This window comes from Protopterus annectens, chromosome 5.part1 (genome assembly GCF_019279795.1).
Source record: "Protopterus annectens isolate FY-2018-M chromosome 5.part1, PAN1.0, whole genome shotgun sequence".
Classification (NCBI taxonomy): Eukaryota; Metazoa; Chordata; order Ceratodontiformes; family Protopteridae; genus Protopterus; species Protopterus annectens.
The window spans coordinates 570,912,511-570,938,355 of NC_056736.1; the positions used below are offsets into that span (position 1 = coordinate 570,912,511).

At 42.2% G+C, this 25,845-nt stretch overlaps 1 protein-coding gene across 1 annotated transcript in view; it reads left to right on the forward strand.

Annotated features, from left to right (window-relative positions):
* The window catches only part of CRYL1 (crystallin lambda 1), a 1,333,661-nt gene that overhangs the window by 362,721 nt on the left and 945,095 nt on the right, over nt 1-25,845 (forward strand). The window contains exon 3 of the mRNA XM_044073192.1: nt 6,496-6,622. Within this exon, the coding sequence (XP_043929127.1) occupies nt 6,496-6,622 (127 nt within the window). The remainder of the gene's footprint in view (nt 1-6,495; nt 6,623-25,845) is intronic.

The window sequence follows — 25,845 nt, forward strand, 5'->3', positions numbered from 1 at the left end:
GATAAAGTCCAGACTACTGCCTAGGTAACCCAAGTTTGATTAACAGCTTGGGCATCTGAGGACCTTGCAGGATGGGTGGGTGTGCCCATCCCAGGGGGAAGAACATATGCCTAGGTGCTGTCTGCATATGATCATTGGTAGAGGGCATTGTGTACTGGGGTTATGGTCCTCAGAGGTGAGTAGCCTTGAGAAGTAGCAAATGACTGCTGGGTATGAAATGAGTGAATGTAGGTCATAACAGCAATCCACAGCAGAAGGATTACGCACAGTCTTGCCCTTAGGATTCTCGTTGTCCCCAATCTAGCTCAAACAAAATGGGGGAGGAGTAATTAGGAGAGGGTAGATAGACCCTAAGAAGGATTGGGGGCACTAGAACAGGTCTGTGTGAGAGGGAAAAAAAGACAAAGCAAGCTGCTGGCTTCCCAGGCTTTCCCACCCACATTCTTGAACCTTTGTTACCAGCATTGCATTGGTACACCTTCTTTCTGTACTGGATTTTCAGTAAAAATGACTTAAAATTCACCTGCAATTTTATTCACTGTCTGCCTGGTGTTTAACTGTTTATATTATAAAACCACTCATTTTGGCAATTTTATTTCAAAGCAGAAGCTGCGGGAGAGTGCTTTATACTTCTGAAATGTAGCAAAATATATCGGCATTCATTCTTTTTAGCATTCATTGTGTTTATATAGTGTTGTGTCTTGCTAGTTTGAAGTTCACATTTCTGTAATCTCTTGATGTCCTTCTATTTCACTGTTGCAGTATTCCTTAAAATAGGGATCCGGTGTCCGGCCAATATAACAAAGCCTTTAGGTTGCTAAGGGTATGCTGTACACCACACTTATGCTCCTCGTGTACAGTGTATGGCGTAAAGGTGACATTCAGATGTACCATCCTCAGAACTTATTTACTGCCAGTCTGAATGCAATCTTTCATCGTTCTGAATGCTTACTTCGTTTGCTGGTTCACCAAGCCGTTTTTTTTAGATAAGTGCTCTGTTGGGGTTTTTGCTCTTATCTTTTTCCTTTTGTTTTGTTGCATGTGGGGTTCTATTCATTCAGAAAGGGTAAATGCCAGTGTGGAAGACAGATTCCATGTAAAGATCATCATGAGCAGTGTTTGTTTTCTCTCATTGCTTCCCATGACCATGCGTCTTGTTCTATTTGTCAGGCTTTTTTCATATATTTAGAGAACCAATGTCTTAAACTTTTAGCAAAAGATGTTATAGAAGGAACTTCCTGCTCTGAGGATCAGCCGTCCATGAAAAAAAAGGCCAAGAAAGCTAGGTCTGATTCTTCGGCTGTTCCACCTCCGCCAAACATCTCTCTTGAGGCTAGTGAAGGCCCAGAAAATTGCCCATTCTTCTGCAGTGACTTTGTAGGCCATCATGGATCCAACATCACTCATGTCCCTGGAGGCTTTGCAGATGTCTGCTACGGATGTTCAGGGGAACTGCGTCTGATTATTACTGAAGGTCCTAAGGGTTTTCCTCAGATTCTGGTTAGGGAGGAGGTTCCAACTACTGTTGTAGAGTGCCGTATGTGGTCAGAGCCTTCTACGTTCCATATGGCTGATGCCTCTTTAAAGAAGAAACAAAAAACTCCTGCTCCTAAGGACCCTCAAGAGTGACTGACAGAATTTCACTTGGGGTTTGTTCAGTGCCATTTGGCCTTGAAGCCCCATCAAGGAGTTTCTGTTCCAGCTCCCCCTTGGTCTTCTATTCCTCTTAAGAGACCTAGGGAACAGGATTCCTCTGAGGAGGAGTGGGATTCGGATGAGGAACCCTTGCTTATTCTTCTCGGATTCCTTCTCCGTTAGACTGTGGTTCAGAGGGGGAGGGGTCCAGTAGCCCTCACACTCCTTTTGAGGAGATTTCCTTTGGGGACACAATTTCCAAAATGATGGAATTTTTAAGTGGGATTGTGCCCAGCTTTTTGAGGTTCAGAAAAGGTATTACGAACTTCTGCAAATGGATTTTCCTAGACCTTCTACTGTTCTTCCTGTTTTGGCTGCCTTCTCTACTCCTGCTCAGGCTCCCGATTCCCAGCCCCCGGCCACCAGGAAACCTGATAGGTGTGATAAGATACTTGATGATTCCAAATTTCTGTGTAGGTGTCCGTCTTCTGACCCTTCTGTGGTGTATGTGGCATCTGACAAGCCATCTGAGTTACTGCTTTCTACAAAGTTGCTTCCTTCTGATAAGGACAGGATGGCTATGGAAAGTATGGGTGAAAAGGTACATCAGCTACCCTTGCTTTTCGGGCTCTCAGTTATCAGACTCATATGACTAGGTATATTTTGTCTGTTCTTTCTCAGGCCTGTCAGGTTATTTCTGACCTTCCAGATTCTGAAGGGAAGACTTCTGCACTCATTGTTAGGGTAGTGCTGCTGCTCATTTGTTTAAGTCCCTACAGGAAAATTCCAGAGGAATTACCCTAATAAGCCAGCTTTTGTTTATAGGCAGTCTCCCCCTCCCCAAAAGTAAAAATGATGGCAAATGGACTCCTCCTTCTAAAGCTACCCAGACTACTTCTACACAGAAATCTCCTTTTCCTGAAAAAACAGTTGCTGTCTGACTATCCTGTACTTCTTAGCCACATTCCTCTTTCCCTGTCTCTTCCTGTTTGGGTAAAGATTACTCAAGATTTCTGGGTTATTTCCGTCATTCTCCAAAGGTATTACATGGTCTGGAAATCTCTTCCCCCCTTCATGAGCATTTCTCAACCCCCCTCAGGAACAATTTGACTTTTTTTTCAGAGGTGCTTCAGGGTCTCTTGACCCGGATAACTATTCAAGCAATTCCAGTTTTTTAAAGGGGGATGGGGTTTTATTCCAGAATGTTCTTGGTCCCCAGGAATGAGGGCACTTGGAGACCCATTCTGGATCTCTGTCATTTAAACACCTGTCTGAAGCTTTTGTTTGTTGTCCCTTCAGACCTTGTTTTCTCTATTTCCTTAGGCTTTTCTAGTTTCTCAGGAGCTTAAGGAAGCTTATCTTCATGTCACTGTTCATCCCCTTTTCAGGACGTTTTTACGATTCTGTTCTCATCAAATGCCTCACTCCTCTGATTGCTTTTTGCAGGCTAAGGGAGTTGCAGGTCTTTCCCTACTTACACCTACTTTTTCAGGCATTCTCTCCAGAGATTCTACTGCAGCATCTTCAGTTTGCCATCTCTATCCTGCAAAGCCTGGGGTTCACTGTAAATTTCCAAAAGTCCTTCCTGACTCTTTCACAGGATAATGTGTTTCTGGGATGCAGGATACAGACTGTTCCAATGCTGGCATCCTTGCCATCTCCCAAGGCCTTAACTATCATTGCCTTCTTTCAATCCCTTCTTCCTCTGGCCTCAGTTACAGCCAGGGAATTTCTAAGAGCTCTGGATTTCATGGATGCCACCATTCTTATGCTCCCACTAGCCAGGCTTCACATGAGAAAGCTTCAGTGGTTTCTGAAGTCAGTTTGGCTTCAGCACTGTCATCCTCTAGATTTCATAATTCCTATTCTTCCATGCCTCAAGCAGGAAATTTGGTGGTGTATTTGGCAGTTGTCACTCAGTCCAGGGCTTCCTTTTCAACCCCCACTCCCCTCTCAGGAGCTGTTCACAGAGACTTCATAAGTGGGATAGGTGGCTTTCTTTGGCTCTGTAAAAGTCCAGAGCCTCTGGTCGTTTCAGCAAAAGAAAGACCACGTCAGTGTCAAAGAGATGTGAGTTCTTCAGTTGGCTCTTCAAGCTTTTCATCCTGTCTTCATTCCAGGGCTCCTCAAAGTACTGACAGACAATACCACATGTGGTATGTCAACAAGTCGGGGGGGGGGGTCAAAATCTTATCTCCTGTGCAGGCTAGCACTTCAAGTGTGGGAGCTAGGCAAACAGTATCAACCGAGTCTTTAGGCAGTTTACATTCCCTCAGGTCAGAACATTGTGGCAGACTGTCTGGGCAGGTCAATTTGACAGGGATGTGTCATATAGATGTGTTCCTGGACATAATCCACCAGTGTGGTACACCTCAAATAGATTTACTTGCCTCCCTTTTAAACAGACAACTTCCTCTTTTTTGTGCCAGGCCCGATGTCCGCTGGTCTGGAAGGTGGATGCCCTCTCCTTTTCCTGGAAGGGGATGTTTTTTATGCCTTCTCTCCCCTTCCTCTCATTCCAAAAGTCCTGTTAAAGATAAAACAGGATGCTCCCAAAATCTTGCAGGTGACTCCCTTTTGGCCCAGACAGCATTCGTTCCCTCTTCTTCTGTATTTAGCTAAGGGCAATTATAAGTTATCTCACGGGGTGGACCTACTCGCACACAAGGGAGCTCTCACCCATCCCCACCTGTCCACTCTTCAGTTAAGACTGTGGGTGATAGGATTTTGGTTCCACATAGACACTTTTTTTTTTCTGAGGATGTGCTCAGGGTCCTGCAGGAGGCCAGGCAACCCACTACTAGGAAATCCTACTTATCCAAATGGAAGAGGTTTTCCATTTACCTGGATCCACTTTTTGTGGATGTCCCTTTGGTTCTGTCTTATTTGTGTGAATTGCTCAATCCTGGGTTGGCTTATTCTTCTGTTAAGGCCCACTTGTCAGTTATTTCTTTGTCTGTCTGTCTTTAACACCCCCTTTAGCCTCTAGATTTGAGACTAAACAGTTTCTTAAAGGCTTCCTTCATATTAGACCTCCCAGAAAGCCTATCCCTCCTTCCTGGGACCTTAATTTTATTTTGGAAATATTGACTCAGGATCTTTTTGAGCCTGCAGTTTCAGCTTCCTTGCAGCATTGTTCTTGGAAGACTGTTCTTTTTTTGCCATTACTTCTGCCAGATAGGTGTGTGAGCTTCAAACCCTTATGGCTGTTCCCTGTTTTTAGTTTTCTATAAGGACAGCATGTTGCTTTATTTGGATAAGATCAAAGCTTTTCACAAATCTGATCATTTTTTTTGTTTCCTTTCATCCTAGATCTTTGGGACTGGCTGTTTCTAAGCAAACTGTTTCTTGAATATCTAAAGCCATTTCTTTTTGTTGTTCTTTTCATGACAAGAGCCTTCCTTTTTCGGTTAAGGCTCATTCTACTAAGGCTATGACTTCTTCTGGTACTGTTTTCAAGGGTTTAAATACTAACTCTATTATTAAGGCAGCTACCTGGACTTCAGTGCATACTTTTACTAAGCCCTATAAGTTGGATGTGATATCCAAGGCTAGAGCTGGTTTTGCTAGGGCCATCCTTCATGGGTTCCTAGAGGGCTGTGCTGGTCTTTCCTCCTCCCTGTCTTCTTCATGAGCTTTTGCAGTCTCTCTCATAAGGAATACTGCAACAGTGAAGTGGAAGGACATAGTACAGTTGTACAAAACCTTACCATAACAGTAGATGTCCTTCACGTCACTGTTGCAGTATCCTATCCCTCCCTTCTCCCCCCTAGTTCTTTTCTGTTCTGGATGTGCCTGCTACCTTTCTAATCCTTGGACTGGTGTTCCTACTGGGGCTCTCAGTTCTGAGATGGTATGTCTGGGCAACACCTTTATGCTCTACTTTGTACATGGGGAGCATACATGTGACATACAGTGTACCATTAGCAACCTAAACGGTTTGGTATATTGGACAGACGCTCGGCCACCCTTGGCAGGGGATCCTATTGTAAGGAATACTGCAACAGTGAAGAGAAGAACATCTACTGTTATGCTAAGATTTTACACAACTGTACATTCCCCAGTGTATAAATCTGACTTGTTTCATGTACCGTGTACTCCTGAAGCAGCTTACAAGTGTATCAAGAGTTGGCATTTTTATCTAGACTAAGCCTTCATTATGTGTCAATGTCAGGACTTTTAAATAGGTACTTGTCTATATGTTAGGCATATGAGGAATAAAATACAGTTCTGTGTTCCACTGTTTGGGTGTTGTAAGGTATTCATAACCGAGGAAGAACATACCTCAGTAAGTTCAGTGCTTGTTTTTATGTTATTTTATTTTATTTATTTTAACTGGACAGGTGTACAGGTAACGACCCTTTAGCTATCACCTGGGCTACAAGGCAAACACAGATCTGCACAATCTTTTTATAGTCTTGTGACCTGTGGTAGAGACAAAAAAGAATTACTGAATGCATATAGCTAATCTAAGTTTGATTTGGATACAAGATATACCGTTGTTTAGATTAAAGAACTTAACTTTGATGGTTAGACCATTTGAAAGTATTACGGAGGCTTATACTAATTAATGAGATACAAGATATTTTATGAGGCTAATTTCTCAATGGGGTACAACATTTCTTTACTACTGTGATTTTTTTTGCATTTAACTTTTAGTATTAATAAATTGCCATTTTATATGTCGTTGATATTCTGAATTTAACTATGCTGCCTAACTTGCTTGCATTGTTTTGTGCACATCATGTTTTCAAGGATTTGTAGTATATGGAGTAAGATGTATACTTTAAAATGCTGTGTTTTATGGCAAATTTCAGCAGCCTAGTCTGGGAATTAATCTACTTAACATTTCCTTTCAAGCAAGCAGATGAAAGATATGGAGGAAATGGGAGTGCTACGAGGATCCTTGAGCTCTGAAGAGCAGTTCTCGCTAATCAGTGGCTGTAGTGACCTACGTGAAGCAGTAGAGGGAGCAAGCTTCATTCAGGTCAGTTTTACAACTGAAGTTTTGCATTCATTCTTACCTACAAGGTATCTCTCTGACTTCATTGCATTATATAGAAGAAATTAATAAACTGAAATATAGCAAAACAGCTGAGAGGAATAGGTACTGCCAGTTACTTTATGCATGTTTTATACCAGCACTTTTTCAGTTCTTTAGTTGGCTGGATGACTTAGTCCCTGCAAAACAAAAAAATGCTACTTGTTTTTCAGTTTGCAGCGATCCAAGACTTTGGTTGGCTAGTTTGCTGTTATTTTATTTTGGAGGATAATTTGCTATTTCTGTATTTTACAACTTATAGTTGGATTCCATGGTGGGGTGGGGACGGCTTTCCTGTGTTCTTCACAGTCAGCGTTGTAGTAGTGATCCTTCAGTCTTCCTGCCTTTAAGGAAGAAGAGAACTGCCTCAATTTCCAGACTCTCTTCATCATCCCTAGCTGACAGACATCAGATGGCCAACATTCAGACATCGGGGTATAAGAAGGGTGTCCACTGGCACCATCTTCAGTTCTTTCTAGCCATGCAGTCCGATGCGCTTCTGTGTTTACCTAATTCATACAGTATATTGTCTGTTTCATTTTCTACAGAATTTTCTCAAGCAATTTTCAGATAAGTACCTTGTTGAGGAATATGTTTCTCTGGTTAATGTTCAACACAGTTAATAACTGCTTGAAGTGTGGAAGCAAATCCTACATAAATATTTTCATTCCTTTTGTCTGTTTTGTTTGGGCCGTCAGCACAATGCTTCTTAGTGTTAGGATTGTGCTAGGTTTAGACCTAAAACCCTTAAGTGTAGGCCCGAAGTCTTTGCAATACACATGGAATCCATGGTATCAGTTCATGCCACCTGTCTGCTCTGGTCTGCTTCCATTGCTACTTTGCCTAAGAAATGAAAAGATAAAAATCCTATGGAAAAGGAATCGGCAGTCAATGGCAACCCTTCCACATCTGTAACTAAGCCAACCAATGACTCGGATGAGACACTTTTGCATCCCAATTTTGGTGACTTCCAGACCCAAGCCCACTGGCATGACCCATCAGGAGGCTTCCCTGGCAACAGGCCGTTTAACTTTACTCTCTCCAACTACTACGTCAATCAGATTTGAGGTCGCTCAACAGGACTCCGCTTCCAATGTCCGCACATTGTTTCCTCAGGGAGAAAGTTCTTCTTCCACTATTCTACTTCCATGGTTCTATAGGAACACACACCTTATAGCAGGACCAATGCTCCAGTCATCTGACCAAGGACCAAGTCTGCCCTTATTAAACAGATGCCTAAACCAAAACAAATAGTCTGTCTCAGCCCGTTTCCAAGTTGTCTGATACTACTACCCAGGTCAAAACTGAGGATTTACTAAAAATTGCACAGGAAATCATGACCTTTGTGAAGTCCAGGAAACCAAGCCAGATAACACAAATTATCCTTGTTATGTCTCCCAGTCAAAGTCCAAGATAGGTTGCCTTTTGAAATTCAAGGATATAACTGGTATGGTAATCAAGAAAAGCTGGATTTATTATTTTGCACCTTATAAATCCAGAAAAGGACATCTCGGTGTTTTGGAACATTTTGAGACAGATTAAAGTCCTTTAAGGATAGAAAATGAATTAAGATAAAATAAAGGCTATAGCTGTAAATTATGCACCCACACACAAATTGTTTCAGCACTACCCATGTTTATGGGGACATAAGATGAAATATTTGGGAGTATGGATTAAAAAAGGCTTCTGTTATGTCTGCTAAGGATATGTGGGAAGAGACTAAACAAAAGATAATACAAAAACTGAGAAACTTGAAACCTGTTGTCTATGGTTATGGATATGATACAAGCAGTGAAAATGCGTTTTGTCCGTTTAGTTTTATGTATGGGTCCGGCATATTTTTATCAACCAGATGAGAAGTTATGGACAATACTTAATAAAAAGTTGACAAAATTTGTCTGGAAGGGGAAGAGGACAAGAGTTAAGTGGGATAAGATGATCCTTCCAGTAGAACAAGGTGGTTTAGGATTACCTGATTTGAAGGGGTATTTTAGAGGTATATATTTAAGGCTCATATATCTAACACAAGCAGAAGGTAATAACTCAAAGTGGAAATGGATGATGATGAAGCAGGGCGGGAGTTCAAGAAGCAGAGAGAGAGAGAGAGAGAGAGAGAGAGAGTGGGATTTTGGATACAGATCCATAAGGAGAAATATAACAACTGTACTGAATATTGTATTCATAAACTAGCAGAAAATATTTTAAGAAGTAAGCCAGCATGAAAATGGAGAAAGAAGATTTTTCCAATAGGGAAAACTGAAACTAAGAGTACACAGAGTAGACAAGAGGGTGCTGGAATTAACTGGAGGAAACTGGCAAAGGATTCAAGGTATTAGAGCAAATAACTAGAGAGAGAAAAGTAAGAGAGGTGGATGTTTGCACTGCAGACTAAAGACTGACTTCCCTATTAGGGACTGATATGAGTATAGGCAAAACTCCAGTTATAGCACACTGAAGAACACTAGGAGTACAAATTTACCCCTACCTGCATGATTGTCTTATCCAGGAAAAAACTATCCTGAAACTACAAACAGCTTTGCAGGCTACCATGGACTTTCTTTCAGAGGGTAGGGCTAACCCTTAATTTTCACAAGTCCCAACTTCAGCCCCAGACAAGAATCTTCTTTCTGGGTGCATTGATAGACTTTCTGTTAAACAAAGTTTTCTTGCCCAAAGACAAGGTGGCCTTCCTGACAGAATTTTCTATTCAGTCTATTGACAAAGCAGACCATCATAGCAAGGGAGTATCTTAGGGCTCTGGGGTCCATGGCGTCATGCATTCTAATGATCTCCTTAGCAAAATGTCCCATAAGGAAACTTCAGTGGTTTCTGAAAAACTCCTGGTAGCAGTTCTCTTCCCTGGAAGCCCAGGCGCCCCTTTTACAGTGCATCCAAAAACAATTTCTTTGGTGGAAAGACACCATCAAGTTGCATCTAGGTGCAATGTTTTCTTTACCACAGACAGTGAAGGCCATCACCACAGACAGTTTCAAGGTGGCATGGAGACTGCACTTAGGCCCCTTGAAGGTGCAGGCTGTCTGGACCCCAGACCAAAGGAAACATCACAGAAGTCAAAAGGAATTCCTGGCAGTCTTTCTAGCTATGAAAGTGTTTCAAAGTTGTCTATCCCCTGGCACACTCAGTACACTATGGTAATATGGTACATCAAGAATCAAGCAGGAGCATGTTCCTACCCCCTCTGCAGTGTAGCAATAAAATTTGTCTCTTGGCACAATTATTGCAATTTACTCTGATAGTGTCCTACAACCCAGGCCAGAACAACACCCTAGCAGATTCCATGAGCAGAGGCATTCTGGACCCAAATGAATGGATGCTAAAATGGGAGATCTTTCTGCACCTCAGTCATCTATGGGGGTCCCCCAAGCATAAACCTGTTTGCCAACCACAACAGTAAGTAGCTCCCAAGGTTTTGTAGAACAGAGAAATTCTCCTTCAAGTGGACAGTTCTCTTCCTTTATGCCTTATCAGCCATTCCTCTGATACCGGGATAACTGATAAAGGTAAGGTCAGGCAAGCTAAACATGATTCTCATAGCCACTTTCTGGCCAAAGCAGCACTGTTTTCCCTCCTCTGGGACCTGATTGAAGGAAGATGTTTCACCTATCACAAGTGATATAGACCCATTCACTCAGCTAAAGGGGTCTGCCATTTATCCTCATCTGAAGACTTTCAGGCTAACAGCTTGGTGGAGTGGTTTCTGACACTTATAATACAGCATATTCAACAGAAGTGCTGTCTATCCTGAGAAAGGCTAGAGAACCAACTACCAGAAAGTCATACTTATTCAAGAGGAAAAGGTTTTCCCTATGGTGCAGGAACAAAAACATTAACCCAGCACAAGCATAGATAAACCTCCTGTTACAATACCTGTTAGAGTTATTTCAACAAGGACATTTTTACTTTAAGGTTCATGCTTTGACTATATCTGCTAGCTTTCCCTGCTCCTCTCCTGTCTATACTAACCCCCACATGAAACTTTTCTTGAAAGGAGTCATATGCCTTCAACCCCTCCCCCCCAGGAAAAAAATGTCTCTATCCGGGATTTAAACTATATAGAGTTTTTGCCACTCTGAGTCAGCAGCATCTGCTTCTCTAAAGATGCTCACTTGGAAGACCACCCTACCAAGTGGATCTCAAGCTTCTACCAAGTGGATCTCAAGCTTTGATGTTCAGGGAACCCTTCACTATGTTCCATAGGGCAGAATTACCCTTAGAACTAATGTGTTCCTTATGATTAAAGTAGTGTCAGCGCTTTCCTTGAACCAAACCATTCATTTACCAGTGTTCTTTCCTAACCCAAAGAATAATTCAGAATGAATCTTGCATTTGCTGGATTTATACCATCAGATCAGATAATATCTAGGCAGGACAAAATTCCCTAACAGACCAGACAAGTTTACTGGTGGCCTTTGCAGAAGGAAAAGAAGGCAAATCTGTCTTCAAACAGATTATCTCTAAATGGATAGCCAAGTGCACCATTTTCTGTTATGCTTATCATGGTAAGCCAGTACCAACCCATATCAGTGCATACTCCACCAGACACAGTGCAGCCACCACTGCCTTCCTCAAAGGTGTTCCTACATAGGCTACCCTGGAAGCTGACACATGGCCATCTGTCCACACTTTTACTGTACAATTTAGCCAATGTCTCTAGGGCTAGGGCAGGGTTTGTAACCCATTCATCATCATCAACCCCCTTTTTCCTATTTTCTGCCGTGTTAACTGTCACCATCTCTCTCAGTTCAGTGCCACACTCCTGCCTTCTTTGACACATGTGTTTCCCTGTCACAGATCTTCTTACACATAATCCATCCACCTCTTTGCTGGATGCCCTCATTTTCTCCTACCTTCTTCCTGTCTGTCCCAGATCTTTTTCAGCAGATTGTCTTCTGCTTTTCTTTGCATGTGCCTGAACCATCGTAATCTGTCCTCTCTGATCTTTTCTGCATTTGGAGCTATTTTGGCTTCTGCTCATGTCATTTCTTCTCTGTCCCACATGTGCATCCCACCACCTTTCTCATCACCTATAGCTTACTCATCTACTCTGCCTTTACCACCCAGGTTTCTGTACCATAGAGTAGTACTGGTCGCATCACTGTCTTGTACACCTTATTTTTCCAGCTTCTTTGGCATTCTTCTGTCATGTAGTATACCTGACACCATATGCCAGTTTGCTGCAGCTGCTCTGATTCTAGCTTTGACCTCTTCATTCAGATTTCCCTTTTCCTCAGCAACCCCTCTCAGATACTTGAAGCTATTAACCTGTTCACTATCTTCCCTTCTTTCTCAATTTTCAACTTCTTCTGATTTCCCCAATTTGCTGCCATTATTGTTGTCTTATCTGTACTTAGTTTCATCCCATCCCATGTGCCTTCAGTTTTGCATTTTGTTCCCCTGTCCTTTGCTGAAGTTTTTGCTCAGAGTCTTTCTGTATTACCACATCATCTGCATACAGCAACTTTGTTGATCTGTCCCCTCCGACCTGTTTACTAATATAGTCCATCACCAGTATGAACAAAAGTGGGCTCAGAGCTGAACCCTGATGTACACCTACTTCCACTGGGAATCACTCTGAGAGACCGAATGGTGTTTGTACTTAAGTCATTGGGTCCTTGTATATAGCTTGCACTAACTCTACCAATGTTTCTGGGACTTTCTACCACTACAGTACTGCCCAAATCAGCTTTCATGGGACCTTGTCATATACTTTCTGCAAGTCTAAGAATGCCCTTTTAGACTCTTTCCTCATCTCTAGCGTCTCCCCAGCCATCTTTCTCACTGCAAACATCTGGTCAGTTGTGCTGCATCCTGATCTGAATCCCAACTGCTCATCTCCCATTTTACTTTCAACTACTCTGCATATCTGTTTATTAATCACCCTCTCCAGAGCCTTCATGCAATGTGACAGGAGTTTGATGCCTCTGTACTGCCCACAGTTGTGGATGTCCCCTTTGTTCATGTACACTGGTATGAGTATGCTTATTCTCCAGTCATCTGGGAAACACCTTTCTCTCCATACTGCTATGAGTACCCTCAGGAGCCATTTCTCCCCTATCTCACCCAGCATATCTGCTGTGACCTCTTCTTTGCCTGCTGCTTTCCCTGACTTCATTTTCCTTAGTGCTATTCTTCCTTCTTCTAGGGTGGGCTCCTCGTCTTCTACCATTGTAGGCTGTGTCTGAGGCAGTGCATCTTCTGTGGGGTTTTCTTCATTCAGAAGCTGCTGGAAGTATTCCTTCCATTTGCCTTTGATGTCCTGTGGACTGGTGAGCAGGTTGTTGCTGGCATCCCTATGAGGGGGTGTCTGACAACTACTATTCTACAAATCTTACTCTCCTATGGGCCAACATACAATCTCCCAACCCAACTAGTAGCTGTGGGAGTCTTCCCAAGGATCATTACTGCAGCGTTGACTACAAAGAACATAGTACAGTAGTGACACAACACTTAGCATAGTTGTAGATGTTTGAGTAGATCGATGTTGCAGTACAAACTGCCACACTCCTACCCTTCAGTCAGTTGGCCTCTCCTATGCCGGGGGGAATGGAGGGTGAAGAATGCACATCAGATGGGTAGCCATTTTCTTTATCAGTCCCTATCCTTTCTTCTTACACATGCCGGGTCTGTCTTCTACCCCAGTCAAAGAAAGTTTTGGTGACATCTGAAGGGTCATACTGTCTTCAGGCATCAGACTGCTGCTCACTATATAGAAAGACCTGAAGATGGCATCAACAGATGCCTCCTTTTTCCCTTCATGTCCAGACTTTGGCTGTCAGATATCCGTCGGCTAGGGATGATGAAAAGACTCTGGAATTTGGGATGGTCATGAGCTTCTGCATGTTAGGAAGACCCAAGGATCAATACTGCAACACTGATTTCTCAGACATCTGCAATTATGGTAAGTGTGACACAACTATACTTTTTTAGTAACTGCATTGTCAGAGATTTTGCTATTATAGAATTAAAAACAAAAATAAACATCCTGTATCTGTATCTAAATGTATTCTGTGTGCTTTTTCCACTTGTGCCTGCCTATCATCAAGTCTCCCCCAATCAGACAGCTCACTCATCCCTTGTATTGTAACATACATCTTACAACATGGCGGCAAACAATCTGGAAGTGCCATCACTCAGACAGCTTTGAGGGTTCTTTGAGCCTGTACCTGTATTCATGCCTTCAGTTCCACTTGTTGCTGAAGTTTACTCTCATCCCCTAGCCAGGTAAGTCTGGCTTTCTCCTGCAGACCAGGGTTGTATATAGGTTTGTAGGTAAGTACTAGGCTATCTGCCCGAGGGCATCTATAAGCCTAGCCAGAATGTGTTGGCTTTCGCCGCCCCCTTAGATTAGTTCCCTGTGCCTCTGTCCAGCAGAGCCGTTAGTTCCCTGTGTCTCAGTCCAGCAGAGCCACTGCAGTGATCCCCGGGGTAAATTTTCTGTTTCCCATCCACTCGTCAAGGTTTCTCTTGAAGAGTGTTAGTGAGGGGGCTCTGCCTAATGTAGGTTGGAATCCTGTTCCAAAGCATGGGGAGTCTCTGGGACAGGAATCTATCCCTCCAGCATGTCCTATTTATCGTTGTGGTGAGGTTTAGATCTCTAGAGTGTGTGGCTCTCTGGGATTTGTTTTTTTTTTTTTTTTAGGTGGATCATGTCCATCAATTCTGGGTTTAACATGGCCTTGTATGTCAGGCAGAGATCACCTCTGAGTAAGCGGTATGCAACTGAGTACAGCTGGAGTTTCTTCAGTCAGGCTGCATAGGGCATCTATTTGAGGTCAGTAATCCTCTTGGTGAGGTACTTCTGTGGTCTTTCCAGCTGTTGCAGGTGTCTTGTAAGGAACATCCCAAATGGGGCGTTGTACTCTATGATGGGTCTGATGACTGATGAGTAGAGGGGCACAATAACCTCTTTTGTTCTAGATGCGAACCCTTTTGTGATTAGGTGGGCCACAGAAGGATTTGCTAACCACCTTGGCAATATGATTATCAAAGGAGAGATTACTATCTACTTGGGTCCTCAGATCCCTTATTACATTTTCTGTATTTAGGGGACCACCACGTATGTGGTAGTTCACGGGTACTTTGTTTTTTCCAAAGGGGATGACTATGCACTTTTTGGCATTTAGCTTGAGGCCATGATTTTGACACCAGGTATCCGTCTCAGTGAAACCCTTATGGAGGATCTCTGTATCAGCCGGAGAGTCAGTTGTGGTCCCCAGTTTGCAGTTGTCTGTAAAGTTGGTCAGCCATAGTCCTTCTGTGCTTGCCTGTACCTCTGAGAAGTATATACCGAACAGAAGGGGTCCCATGACTGAGCCCTGGGGGATGCCACTTGTAACCGGTTTAGAGTCAGATCTAGAGCCTGCAACTCTCACCGTGTGGGTTCTATCCATGAGCCAACTGGCAACCCATCTCGTGACGTAGGGGTTTATGTTCAGTCTGGTGAGCTTGTCTATAATACCAGAATGGGGAATGGTGTCAAAAGCCTTTGCGAGGTCTAAGTAGGCTGTGTGGACCTCCTTTTCTTCATCTAAAGCCTTGGTAACTGTCTCAAAGAAGTCCACCAGGTTTAGGAGGCATGATCTGCCCTTAACAAAGCCAAACTGGGTAGGGTCCAATGTTTGGAGGTTCCCAATGTCTCTGTTAATGAGTTCCATGATGATGCCTTGCAGACCAGGCTAGTCAGGCTTATATAGGGCAATAGTTCCCGGGGTTTGTTGTGGCTCCACCTTTGTGGAATGGGATAACTGTTGCTGTGTGCCACTCTATGAGTATGTAGCCTGTAGAGAGGCTGAGTTTGAACAGTGTGTTTAGGTGAGGGGTTAGTTCATTTTGGAGATCATGTAAGACACAGCCTGGGACACTGTCCGGTCCAATTGAAGCTGTGTTTTTGGCTTTGGATAGGGCTGTTTTAACCCATGTGTCAGTGATTGTCAGGGCTCTACATTCTTCTGGTAAGGTTATGGGCCCTTTAGGAGGTGAGAGGGGGTGAAGTTTGCACTAAACCTGTCTGCCAGAATGTTGGCAATATCAGTCGTTCAGTGTATTTGGTGCCATTCTGCTCTAACTCAGAGCAGATCTGAGAGTTTCCACTTGGGTTCTTGACATAGCTAAAGAATGCTTTGTGGTTATCTTTGGAGTCCTTGGCAATTTTCCTTTCAGAGCTAGCCTTGGATGATTTTATGAGGGATCATAGTTTCTTGCTGATACTGATCAGGAATGTCTTTCCTTCTTGGGATTTTACTCTTTTTCTGTACTAGTTTCCTCCTTCTATTGTATAGCTTGTTTATGGCAGGGGTCCACCAGAAAGGTTTTCTTTTCTTGGAGGAGTGAGTCTTGGTTTTGCTTGGGATAGCACAATCCATGCATTCTTGCAGGTGCTCATAGAGTGCCTTTGTAAGGGATTCAGCAGCTTGAACATCATTGTCCTTTAGTATGGGGACTGTGAACCTTTCCACCTCGGTCTTAAGTAACGTGAAGTTTGCTTTTACAAAGTTTTTCACGGTGGTTTCCTTGATTGGGGGTGGGGGACGGAATGTGGATATCCAGAGTGATTAGTCTATGGTCTAATCTAACCAGCGAGGGGTTGACCTCTGGTGTGGAACACCGGTCGCCCATGTTGGTGATGACCAGGTCCAATATGTTGCCACCTCTGGTGGGAGTGTTGAACAGTTGATCCAGGGCATTCAAGTTTATAAATTCTAGGAAGCGTTGGGTAAGGGAGTTAGTACTGGAGTAGTTGTCCCAGTTAATGTTTGGGTAATTGAAATCACCCAATATTAGGGCGTTTGGTAGGACCTTCATATTTTCCAGTGTCTCCAGAAATGCAGAATGAGGGTCCTGGGTCATGGTGGGTGATCTGTAGCAAGCTACAATTTGAATTACAGTTTTGCCCATTGTTAGTTGCGTATGGATGATCTCTGAGGCATCGTGCTGCACCTTGATGAATATGGATACACTCCCACCTTTTGTGTTTCGGTCCAGATTCTGTGGCCGAAATGTATGGTATGAGTTATAGCCTGGTAATGCTGGGGTGCTCTCTGGAGCCTTAAACCAAGTTTCTGTTGCTGCACAGATATTGATGTTCTCCATACTGAGGATTACCTCGAGTGCATGCATTTTGAGGGGTTTAGACTTCTGGCTTTGAGTAGCATTACCCTAAGTTTTGGGTTACTTGTGCTATTTATAGTGGTGGGTTTGTCTTTTGAGCCTTGCCTAAAAAAGGCACTATGGGGGCGGCAAAAGCCTTGGCCAGTATTCGAAAGCCTAAGGATGACAGGTGCAAGCCATCTCTTGCGAAGCAACATGGCTTGTCGAGCATGTCATCCCAGGCAGACAGATACTGGATCCCCTTTGAATGACACCAGAAAGTTAGCCAATTGTTGAAATTGATAATTTTTTCTTTATACTGTGGCATCATTCTTGGTGAGGGCAGGATGCTATTCAGGGTCAGGGTCATACCGGCCTCAGCTATGTGATCAGAGAGCTCTTCCATGTCTTTTTTCTTGTAGTCCAGGGAGGTACGTCTCAGGTCATTCACACCAACACGGACAATGACAGAGTCATATTTGTACTTGTTCTGGAGCGACCTGAGTGCTTGTGTTATGTGGCGGATCCTGGTGCCTGACAGGCAGTTAACTGTAACCTTCTCCTGGTCCAGTCTGGTTAGTGGGACATCAGTGTGCCTGACTAGAGAGTCACTTATTACTAGTGTGTTGGGTATGTTATTTTGCTTTAAAGGCTATGATTGCATGGCACACTGATTATGTGAAGTATGTGTTTCATGGTTAGTGATGGGGTGTGGAGGCTGCTTGGGTGTCTGCTTTGGAGGTCTCTGTTGCTTTTGCAGATTTTTTTTTAGCACCTCTGAGTATGTTTTCGTGTATTTATGCGTGTTGTTTGCCGGTGTTGGTTTAGTAGGTCTATATGAGACTGGTGGTGTGTTGCAAGTATTTCCCTTCTCCTCTTGACTGTCAGTTCCAGTCTTGGGTTGAGAGAGCTTTGCCTACAGTTTGGTGGTATAATTGCATCTCTCGCATATGTTAGTGTTTGGTGGTAGGAGGGGAGGGTTGTGTGTGTACATGAGGCAGTTGTAACATTGCCTCAAAATTCCCAGATTCACCAGTTGGACTGGAGAGTACACCTGAAACTGCCCTTTGGACATGCTTGAATAGGTAAAGTGAGCTGTTTTACTGAGTGGCTGGTAGGGATGAATAGAGAGCCTTGTCCTTCTGGACAGTATAAGGGGGTCTAGTGCTAGGGTTAATTAGTACTTGCTATGAGTTTTGAGCAAGTGCTGGGCTATGAAATTAATGGTTTGAGTGCTTATGTTGAAAATGTGTCTAGTTCCAAGGGAAAAATTGAAGAGTAGACTTTGTGGAGCCGGGAATAGTTTAACCCTAGCTAACCGGCGCTGCCCGGCACGTAAAACCACACAAATGGGGTTTTTATAGCAGGGAAATGAAAGAGGTAGAAATTAGTCCAAAATGGCCAATAAACTACTAACTTCTGGGCTGAAACCACTCTTCCAGGGACAGACAGGCTGCTCAAAGCTCCCCTCTCTCACAGGTGAGCAGAGAAACTTCCTTCTATCCAAGTAAGGTATGGGCAACACAGAAACTTGTAACACAACCCTGAATTCAGCAATAACCTGAAAACTGGACTATACTAGTTAAGGCAGGAAACAAGTATATATATATATTTTTTGTTTTGTTTTTTTTTTCCAGAAAATAAAGCAGATACAATAAAAACAACACTTTAAATGCACAGAAATGGCTATCACACTTTAGTGTGTAGCCTACAACAGTTAAACAGATTATTTAAACACAAAAATGACTTGGTTCAAGTGCAGGCAGAAAATAAGTACAATATGTCGCAGAAACAAGCTTTTTAAATCACAGAAACGCTAAACAATCGGCTTTTTAGACAGAATTATTTAAAGACAGCAAGAAAATGCAGAAAAATTATACTTAATCACTCCAAAGCCTCTCTTTTGTCTCTCTGCTGCTGTAGAACTCTGCAGGACACCTGGCAGGCACTTGCTGAGCTGAATACAAGCGCAAAAAAATGTGCAAATGCGGTTTTTATGGCAGGGAAATGAAAGAGAGAAATTAGCCCAAAATGGCCAATAAACTACTAACTTCTGGGCTACAGCAAATAAGGCGCACAAATTTCAGAAAAAAAACAGTTCAAATAAGCAGGCACAATAAGCCTTTAACCAGAAATTCCCAGCTCAGAAAGGCAGAATCTAGCCTCTCCTCCTACAAGAGTGGATACCACAAACCTTCTTAATGTAAAATAACTGGCCTGAAGTCCAAGTGCTTAAACCAGAACTAATGTGCTTTTACAATAGCAGACACTGAGCCTTCAATCAGCATTTCTCAACTTAGAAGGATGTAAGCTACCTGTCCTGCCACAACAATGCAGTCCACAAACCTTCTTAATGTAAAACAACTGGTCTGAAGCCCAAGTGCTTAAACCAAAAGGCTTAGAATAACAGTTACAGTTTAATCAGGCTGCTACCAAGCAGTAATAACTGCAGCAGAATAATACAATTGAGTACTTTTAAGAAGAAGCACAAGCAAAATAAGGTAATAAAGTGGAAAGAAACACAATGACAGTAAAAGCAGATGAATAATGTGCAATTTTTTTATAAAAATAGAAAACGAGCAAACTGATTTAAACAAATTACCCAATTAACCAGTAAAAAAACTCAAAACTGAGCCCTGTTCCAGCAGTCTTCCATCGGACAAGTTCTAACCGCACACTTCTGCCACTAGGGTGCAGGGGAAACCTTCTCCAAAAACTATGGCTTGGATTAGTGCTCAAGTTATACAAAGAAAGCTAGATTCAGCAGGTCTGAATCTAGTCTATGCTACAGTAGACAAGCCACACCAATATCAGAAAAACAGTTCAAATAAGCATGCACAGTAATCCTTTAACCAGAAATTCCCAGCTCAGAAGGTCAGAATCTAGCGTCTCCTCCCACAAGAGTGCAGACCACAAACCTTCTTAATGTAAAATAACTGGCCTGGAACCCAAGTGCTTAAACCAGAACAAATACACTTTTAGAATAACAGACACTGAGCTTTCAATCAGTAATTCCCAACTTAGAAGGATGTAACAAACCTTCTTAATGTAAAACAACTGGTCTGAAGCCCAAGTGCTTTAACCAAAAGACTTAGAATAACAGTTACAAGCAGTAATAGATGCAACAGAATAAACACAACTGAGTACTTTTAGGAAGAGGCAAAAGTAAAATAAGGTAGTAAAGTAGGAAGAAACACAAATACAGTAAAAGCAGATAAAGTGCAAATTTGTTTTTTAATGTAACGTTAGAAAACAAGCAGACCAATTTAAATAAATTAACCAGTAAAAAACCTCAGAACTGAGCCTTGTTCCAGCAGTCTTCAATCAGACAAGTTCAGGGCCTAAGTGGATATGCCTACTCAAATATTCTTTCTGTATTAGGCACGATGATCTAATGAGACTAGACTAGGATAGAACTGGGATAGAGCTGAACAGATGGGAATGGTAGGAGTGTCTGAAATCAAAATGTGATCTCGCAGTACTCGGTTGAGTGAACAAATGAGATGAGCCCAGGAGGAGTGTTCAAACACAGATTTACAGGTGGAATGGTCAATTCCAAAGCCACCAAGATTAATACCACAACAAGAACAGGGAGGGTGGGTGGAAAAACTAACTGCAGACAGAGAGAGAGCACACAATTTTCAGTGAACAAATAAATAAGCAGATAAATGCAGTACTATTTTTAACACAATATTCAATGAAACAATAAAGCAGAAAAAATAAAATGCAGTACTATCTTATAACACTGCAAGTTTGTACTTAGCTTGTAATAAAGTGGATGCAGGTATGTAAAAGCTAACCAAACAGCTCAAGTATGCAGCTATACAGTAGAAATAATTTCAGAGATAAGGGACTAAGACTTTAAGGCACAGAGAAACCCTCTAGGCTAAGACTTCTACACCGAATATCAATGAAGTGAGAAGAATAAACCCACTAACTGCAGACAGAGAGAGAGCTCACAATTTTCAGTGAACAAATAAATAAGCAGATAAATGCAATACTACTTTTAACACAATATTCAATGAAACAATAAAACAAAAAAATAAAATGCAGTACTATCTTATAACACTGCAAGTTTCTATTTATATCACCTTGTAATAAAGTTGATGTAGGTATGTAAAAGCTAACCAAACAGCTCAAGTATGCAGCTGTGCAGCAGAAATAATTTCAGAGATAAGGGACTAAGACTTTAAGGCACATAGAAGCCCTTGAGGCTAAAACGTCTACACCAAATATCAATGAAATGAGAAGAATAAACCCACTAACTGCAGACAGAGAGCTCACAATTTTCAGTGAACAAATAAATAAGCAGATAAATGCAGTAGCATTTTAACACAATATTCAATGAAACAATACAATAGAAAAAATAAAATGCAGGACTATCTTATAACACTGCAAGTTTATACTTAGCTTGTAATAAAGTTGATGCAAGTATGTAAAAGATAACCAAACAGCTCAAGTATGCAGCTATGCAGCAGAAAAGTTTCCTTTCTATCTTGTTCTTGGACTGGGAACTACATGGCACATGCTCCCATGTCAGTTTTTCTTCATCTAGGATGAAAACTTTGGGGGCATTTCTAGTATGGCTGTAACCCTGTGCCCTGGTAGCCGATATAGGCATTCCATTGTATTGTGATTCTTATTTATGCAGTTTCACACTACGTATATTGTATATTTATTAAATAGAGGGCTGATACTGAAGGAAGAAATAGAGGGTGGTGCTGAATATTTATGCACAATGGATGTAGCCTAACAAAAAACATTGTAATCTTGACAAAGCTGTCCAAACTTTTCTTATCATGAGGCCAGAATGGGAACCATTTTTAATTTCCGGAGTCATTAATGTGAGTCCAGGAACACAGATCCTGAATGAGTGAAAATACGGACTTACATGTGATAACTCTAAGGTTACTGTGTCTTAGTGCATTCCCTTTTCTGCCAGATATGGACAGTGTTGAAATTAGTATATGTAAGTGTTAGAGATATGGGGGCTTTAACTTTAAAGGATAACAGTGGTATTCAATATTTGGTATCATTTTATATTTTTGTATGTTTTCCCTAATTCCACGATTTCCAATTATGAGTCTTAGAACCTCAATTAGGCGCTGTCCAAAACACCTGGATGACACCAAATGCAGATCAGTAAGCCTGCTCTGTTCCCAAAAGATAAATAAATAACTTCTGCACAGCCTATGTTATGATTCTAGAGAACTGGAGAACATTGAAGGAAAGTAGTGTATTTTGCTGTTTTTATGGTGAGACAGAAGGCTTGTATGGCTTCACTGCAGAGTGAAGTACTACAATTTTGATTGGCCATTAGCAGAAAAATGCCCGGGGATATGATTGAGAGAAATAAACTGCTGTAATGCCTGGCTGTTTGGTGCAGAGGGGTAAAGCCATGACTCTGACCCAGATAACCTGAGTACGGTTAGTGTCTTGGATGCTGGAGGAGTCAGGCAGGGGAGGAGGAAAGTGAACAGCAATGCCTACTTGCTGTTCCTGTGGGGAGGGTGGCAGTCTGATTTACTGCACTGTAGGTAGCACTACTCTGGATGTGCACTATGTATGTGGTAGCCGTTACACGGCATGTGCAGGCACATCCTCAGGGGATTATGTTGCACATGCCCACATCTGAGAATGCACACATCTGCCACAGGGCTGAAGTTATGGCCATGAAACAGAAGAACCATGATTGTTAACTAAATAATGGTCTCCTGTAACTTTCAGACACTCCAATGGGGAAAGAATGGTTTGATTCAGTGCAGGAGAGCTGATTGTCTGCAGGTAGTGGGATGAAAAAAAGGGAGGTGCAGTACCATAAGGCTACAGATGCCAGAACCATAAGGCTGTAGATGCCAGTACCATAAGGCTACAGATGCCAGAACCATAAGGCTGTAGATGCCAGTACCATAAGGCTACAGATGCCAGTACCATAAGGCTGCAGATGCCAGTACCATAAGGCTGCAGATGCCAGTACCATAAGGCTGCAGATGCCAGTACCATAAGGCTACAGATGCCAGTACCGTAATGCTGCAGATGCCAGTACAGTAAGGCTGCAGATGCCAGTACAGTAAGGCTGCAGATGCCAGTACCATAAGACTACAGATGCCAGTACCGTAAGGCTGCAGATGCCAGTACTATAAGGCTGCAGATGCCAGTACCGTAAGACTACAGATGCCAGTACAGTAAGGCTGCAGATGCCAGTACCATAACACTACAGATGCCAGTACCATAAGGCTGCAGATGCCAGTACCATAAGGCTACAGATGCCAGTACAGTAAGGCTGCAGATGCCAGTACCATAACACTACAGATGCCAGTACCATAAGGCTATATATGCCAGTACCATAAGGCTACAGATGCCAGTACCATAAGGCTGCACATGCCAGTACCATAAGGCTACAGATGCTAGTACCATAAGGCTGCAGATGGCAGTACTGTAAGGCTACATATGCCATTACCATAAGGCTGCAGATGCCAGTACCATAAGGCTGCAGATGCCAGTACCCTAAGGCTGCAGATGCCAGAAACACTACTGCTGTTAAGGCTATGACTGTTCAGGATTTCTTCTTTTAGAATTTACTCTCCGTGCTTTTTTGAGTAAGCTTCTGGTAAAAGCCATAGTTCCTGTTAGTCTGCATTCCATGCATGATGATAAGTTGGAGAGCTGTACGAGACAGACATGCAAGTCATGCAATAAGATGCATACTGTACATGTAAATATTCAGGCAATTATCACTGGAATGTTATGTGCAGAAAATGTCAGTAAAGCATGTGTCTTGTCATGCTTAGACAGAAAACTTAACACAACACATATTACTATAATGAAGGAAATGGGCTGATTTATTGACACTTTGTTTACTGATGTCCTGCTTTATCAACCTACCATAGGCTATATTAAATATTTTGAATTGTACAACCATGATTTAAGTAATTAATAAACTGAAGTAAAACTGGTAAACCATTCTTCATAAATGCTGCACAAGAAGAAATGGAATTACATGGTGCCTTTGCACTGTTGTCATCTGTAAATGTAAATCTGGATTTTTTTTTTCTGATAATGGATGTAAAGGTGGACATTGTTTATATGAAATTGGAACCTTCCCATTCATGCCTAGATCAGCTAGTCAATGGAATATTCACCTACTAGTTAAACATAGAGGATGGTCTTATTAGTAATGGGGTAGGCTGTTTGCAGTAGCTGCAGACCGTGCCTTAGCCTTTCTGCACATTGTGTCAGCCTTTCTTGTGTATCCCACTAGAAAATATTACGTTGTTAGTAGAAGTTATTGAGATGTTTCTTTCTTTCTTAACCAGCTAAATGAACTGTCCCACTGTGGACTGTTCTAACAATGGCATGAAAGGCTACTGCAAGTCATTTTGACAGTTTAGAGTAGCTAATCAGTTAGCTCATTGTGAACTGCTGTCTTGTCAGAGTGAAGGGATTTGTGTGTTTCAGTGAAGTTATGATGTGTACCTTGTCGGGCCGCCCAAGATGGGCAGGTCTTGGCAGGTAGCTGCATGGGTCATTGGAGAAGACAGTGGTGATCCACACTAATATTTATTTTTATTTATTTTTTTAATTTATTTAACATTTGTTTACTCTGAAAGTCTAACTTGGAGTGAGCCAATTTTCAGAGGAGGCCCGGGGAAAAATGGTCCAGATGCATGTCTTTGTAACTTGGTGGAAAACTGGAGCACCCAAAGTAAACCCACACAAATGCAGGGAGGTCATGCAGACTCCACACAGAAGGCACCCGAGCTGAGAATTGAACCTGAGAATCTGTTGCTGTGAGGAGACAAAGTTAACCGCTGCACCACTGCACCATCATTGTCTGCCAAGAAAACTCTGTGGACAAAAGCAACTGGAGACATGAAATAACACTGACGGATAAAATCCTCATACCTGAAAGCATCCAATGTACTATTTGGTAAAAATATAAGGCAAGAAAATATAGTAATAGGGGTCATGACATGAATGGATTAAATCAAGATGATTTCCATCTGCTGAGGTACTTGGAGACTAAAGGAGGCTGGTGCTGAAAAGAGCTGTACAGTGTTGGAACATAGAATGTAAGAAGTAAGAACTGATGTTTGTAGTGTCAGTGGTGCAACACATAGTGCACTCACCTTTGGTGCAGAAGGCTGTGGGTTCTTTTCCTGTAACAAGTAGATCAATTGCTGCCACTGCTGTGCAGCATAAGGAGAGTATTATATTCCTGAGTGTGATGTACTTTGGATAAAACATTAAACTGAGGCCTGATCTGCTTGAGTTGGTGATAGCTCAGATGGATGTAAAATATCTCACGGCACCTATTGAAAAGAGTAGGAGAATTTCCCAGATTCCCTCCCCAAATTTCCCCTAGTAGTATAAATACTACCTCTGGTCTCCCTGAAGAGAGGCTGCTATCCTAGTGAGACTAATCTGGTCAACAAAGGATAAATAACTTAAAAAAATGAGATGATAGAATAAACATTGACATCTTTGCAACTGATTAAATAAAATGGACTTGAATAGGACATTTTACATCACATAAGTCATCAGATCTTCTACTGTGGACACGAATCTGGCAGAAGAGAGGGAGATATCTGTGCTCAATTACAAACCCAACATATGACAGAATGATTTTAAGCAGACTCTAAAGCAAAGCATTCAACATTCTAGTTATACAAGTTTACACTTCAACTGCAGATTCTGAAGAGAAGGAAGCTGACTTCCACTGTCAGGATCTGTAGCACCTTTTATATAACAACACCCGAACGTTGTGTGTGTGTGTGTGTAATTCCTTTCATTAGGATATAGGAATGCTAAAGCTAGCAGTCAAAGAAGAACTGGAATAATGGCAAAAGTGTCCTTAGTGTGCAAAGTGATACAGGACATACACAAGTAGAATTCTGTCAAGATAACTCACTTGGCTATAGCACACACTCGTTTTCAACAGCCTGAGGTTTGGCTTTATGTGTTAATATCATCAGATGGCAATACCAACATCAGACTGACTATATACTTTGCAGTTAAAGATAAAAGACGTGTAAAACAAGACCTAACCTGACTGTGGCTCA